At 40.2% G+C, this 3,249-nt stretch overlaps 1 protein-coding gene across 1 annotated transcript; it reads left to right on the top strand.

Moving 5' to 3' along the window:
• Nucleotides 1-594: 594 nt before the first annotated feature.
• LOC140839172 (uncharacterized) lies at nucleotides 595-2,370 on the top strand. The gene is made up of 3 exons (XM_073205803.1): nucleotides 595-1,489; nucleotides 1,853-1,939; nucleotides 2,024-2,370. The coding sequence occupies exons 1-3, from the start codon at nucleotides 595-597 to the stop codon at nucleotides 2,368-2,370; spliced, it is 1,329 nt and encodes a 442-aa protein (XP_073061904.1).
• The last annotated feature ends 879 nt before the right edge of the window (nucleotides 2,371-3,249 follow it).

Here is a 3,249-nt window from a genome sequence, read left to right as displayed (position 1 = left end):
TTCTATTTATCACTTGAAAAAGGGAATAGAAAATAGTGTGAGTTCTTAGTTAATAATTATGGTACAAATTAACAATATGTCAGACGAATTAAATTTAGCATAGGGGAGACTCGACGAAATCATATCTCTAGATTGCTTTACTCATTAAATTTCTACTGCGTGCTAGAATTACAGGAATTGTTATTTTCTTTGAATTGATTATAAACCAACCATTTGATTTTTTAAATAAAGTTGAGCTATGTCAATTATGGTACTTAATATTCAATTTTAAATAACTACTCTTCGTGGGATCGATATCTGTACTCAAACCAGTACTAAAACTTGACACCATATACTTGCAGTAGTGAAAATAAGCAACAAGTTTTTGGCGCCGTTGCCGGGGAGTAAACTGTTTAATTGCATATTAATATCGTTACTAAGTATTTTTGACTTTAATTTAGATTTTATTTTATTTATTTATTTTGTTACGTTATAATTTTTTCTGTTTTGCAGTGCATGCTAAGATCGTACAGCCCTGATTTGCTTATCTTTTAGCCGGAGATCGAAAGAACTGCGAGAAGACTAAAAAAAGCGAGAAGGGAAGAAACCCAAACAATGGTTGAAAACAGAGAGGACGCGAGATATAACCCGCCAGATGCCATACCTATCAGAGACCACTTCAGACCAATGATCAACACACATTATTCTGGCATTTCTCGAGGGACCATAAACGCCAACAATTTCGAGTTGAAGCCTGCACTAATAAATATGGTTCAACAGAACCAATTATCAGGAACTGCCACTGCTGATCCTCATGTTCATTTAAGGACATTCCCGGAGATCACGTATACGGGTAAAATTAATAATGTTTCTGATGATATTATTAGATTGCGCTTGTTTCCATTTTCTCTCAGGGACCAGGCGATAGGATGGCTGCAATCGCTTCCCTTGGGAAGTATCACTACATGGCAGGAGCTAGAGACGAAATTTCTTTCTAAATATTTTTCCCCAGCGAATTCTGTGCAATTGAAGATTGAGATCAGTACTTTCAGGCAAACTGACTTTGATCAGCTTTATGAGGCATGGGAGATGTACAAGGAGTTGTTGCGGAGGTGCTCGAATCATGGTTTTGAAGACTCGGTACAGATTGAGCTTTTCTATAATTGGTTGAATGGTCAGACACAGACAACAATGGATGCATCGGCAGGTGGCACGATCTTTGCCAAATCTCCTGCTCAAACCTACGACTTGCTTAAGCAGATGACTATTAATAGCTACCAATGCCCGTCTGAGAGGTCAGGATTACAGAGGACTGCTGGAGTTTATGCGGTGGATCCTATCACATCACTCACTGCGCAAGTATCAGCATTGACTACACAGATAGCGACTATGAATAAAGTGGGTACATCAAACACCGAGGGACCACCATTTGTTGTTGAAGAATCACATTTTCCTGAAGAAGTCCAATACATCAACAACAAGAACTTTGGAGGCTATGGAGGATATCGAGGTAACCCTCCCCCTAATACTTATCACCCTGGATTGAGAAATCATGAGAATTTTTCATATGTAAATAATAAGAATGTATTGAATCCTCCACCGGGGTTCAATACATCAAATGTGGAAGGGAAGCCATCATTTGAGGATTTAGTTGGGACTTTTGTTGCTGAATCTGGCAAGAGAATGGCTAGGACTGAGTCTAGGCTTGAAGACCTAGAAACCCACATGGCAAGTATTGGTGCTACCTTGAAAATCCTTGAATCGCAAGTGGGGAAGATAACGAAGCAACTCATGTCTCAACCGTCAGGCGCAGTTCAAAACACTGCAGACCCAAATATAAGAGAAGTGAATGCCATTTTTATACATCATGAAGAGATTGGTGTGGTATGCAGAGAAGAGAAGGAGGTTGAACTCATGCCTGTTAGAGATGAAAAGCCAACTCCAACCAAAAGAGCCCGAGGTAAGAAATATGAGAGGTATTATTTAAATCAATGCATTGATATCTCTTTACTTCCCTACCCCCAGATATTTTTACAATTACAAGCTGAATTTCAAAAGAAAAAAGGTCTTGAAGATCTCAAGAACCTACACACTAATAATGAGTTTGCAGATCAGGTGGAAGGTGAATTTACACAAGGAACACGAAAAAATCTTCCTCAGCAGTTGCTAGATCCCGGTGAATTTACTGTACCATGTGAAATAGGGGGTCAATTAGTGACAAAATCTATATGTGATTCAGGAGTAAGCGTGAATATAATTCCAAGTTCTCTCTATGAGAAACTTGGACTAACCAGGATAAAACCCACAGAATTAAGCTTGCCGCTGGCAGATAAATCGGTGAAGGTGCCATTGGGTATTGTGGAACATGTAGAACTTCAGATCAAAAATTGAAGGTTCTGGCAGAGTTCGTGGTACTTGATATGGAGAATAGTCAGAACGTTCACGTAATTCTAGGACAACCATTATTGGCTGCTGTTGGAGCTATCATTGACGTGAAATGAGGAAAGATGACCATGGAAGTTGAAAGTCAGCTGGTGGAAATAAGGGCATCCAAGAAATCATACAACCCACCATGATCAGAATTTGTGACAGTCGGGCTGATGACGTTACACCAAGCGTTGTGTGGGAGGCAACCCACATTTATTTATTTTTGCATTCGTTTTGCTTTTATTATTTTATTTCAATTTCTTAGTTATTACTTTTAATTTTCTCTAGTCGAGTATTAATTTGAATCATTTTATTTTTGCAGGTAATTTTTTTTTTAAAAAATAAAAATATTTCGAAAAGCTTATGGACAGTGAGCTCCGCGCACATGCGCGCCACAGGCAGAAGGCTCGGCGCACATGCGCCACTCAGGGCACGCACATGTGCGATATAGGCAGTGGACTCGGCGCACATGCGCCACTCAAGGCGCGCACATGCGCGATATCCAGATTCGAAGAAATTTTGAGACAGTGAGTGGCGCGCATATGCGCCGCTCCAAGACGCGCATATGCACGCGACCTAATTTAAGAAAAAAAAGGGCATTATGACTCATTTTCTCAGAACACAACACAGCTGCACCCTCATCCGCAAATTCACAGCGCCGCCTCCTTCAGAAAATCGATCGCCGCCGCCGCCTCCAATCACCGACGCCGACCAAAGTTCCGACCACAACCCAATTTCTTCCTACACTCCGATCTTCCGTCGTTTTTGTCGTTCAAGTAAGATTTTATTCAAATTATTTTTCACATCTTGAGCATAGTTGGAATTTATGTCGATCTAGTTGAG

This window comes from Primulina eburnea, chromosome 8, assembly GCF_022965805.1.
Source record: "Primulina eburnea isolate SZY01 chromosome 8, ASM2296580v1, whole genome shotgun sequence".
Lineage (NCBI taxonomy): Eukaryota > Viridiplantae > Streptophyta > Magnoliopsida > Lamiales > Gesneriaceae > Primulina > Primulina eburnea.
The sequence above is the reverse complement of the archived record's forward strand: the minus strand, read 5'-3'. Positions and strand labels throughout refer to the sequence as shown.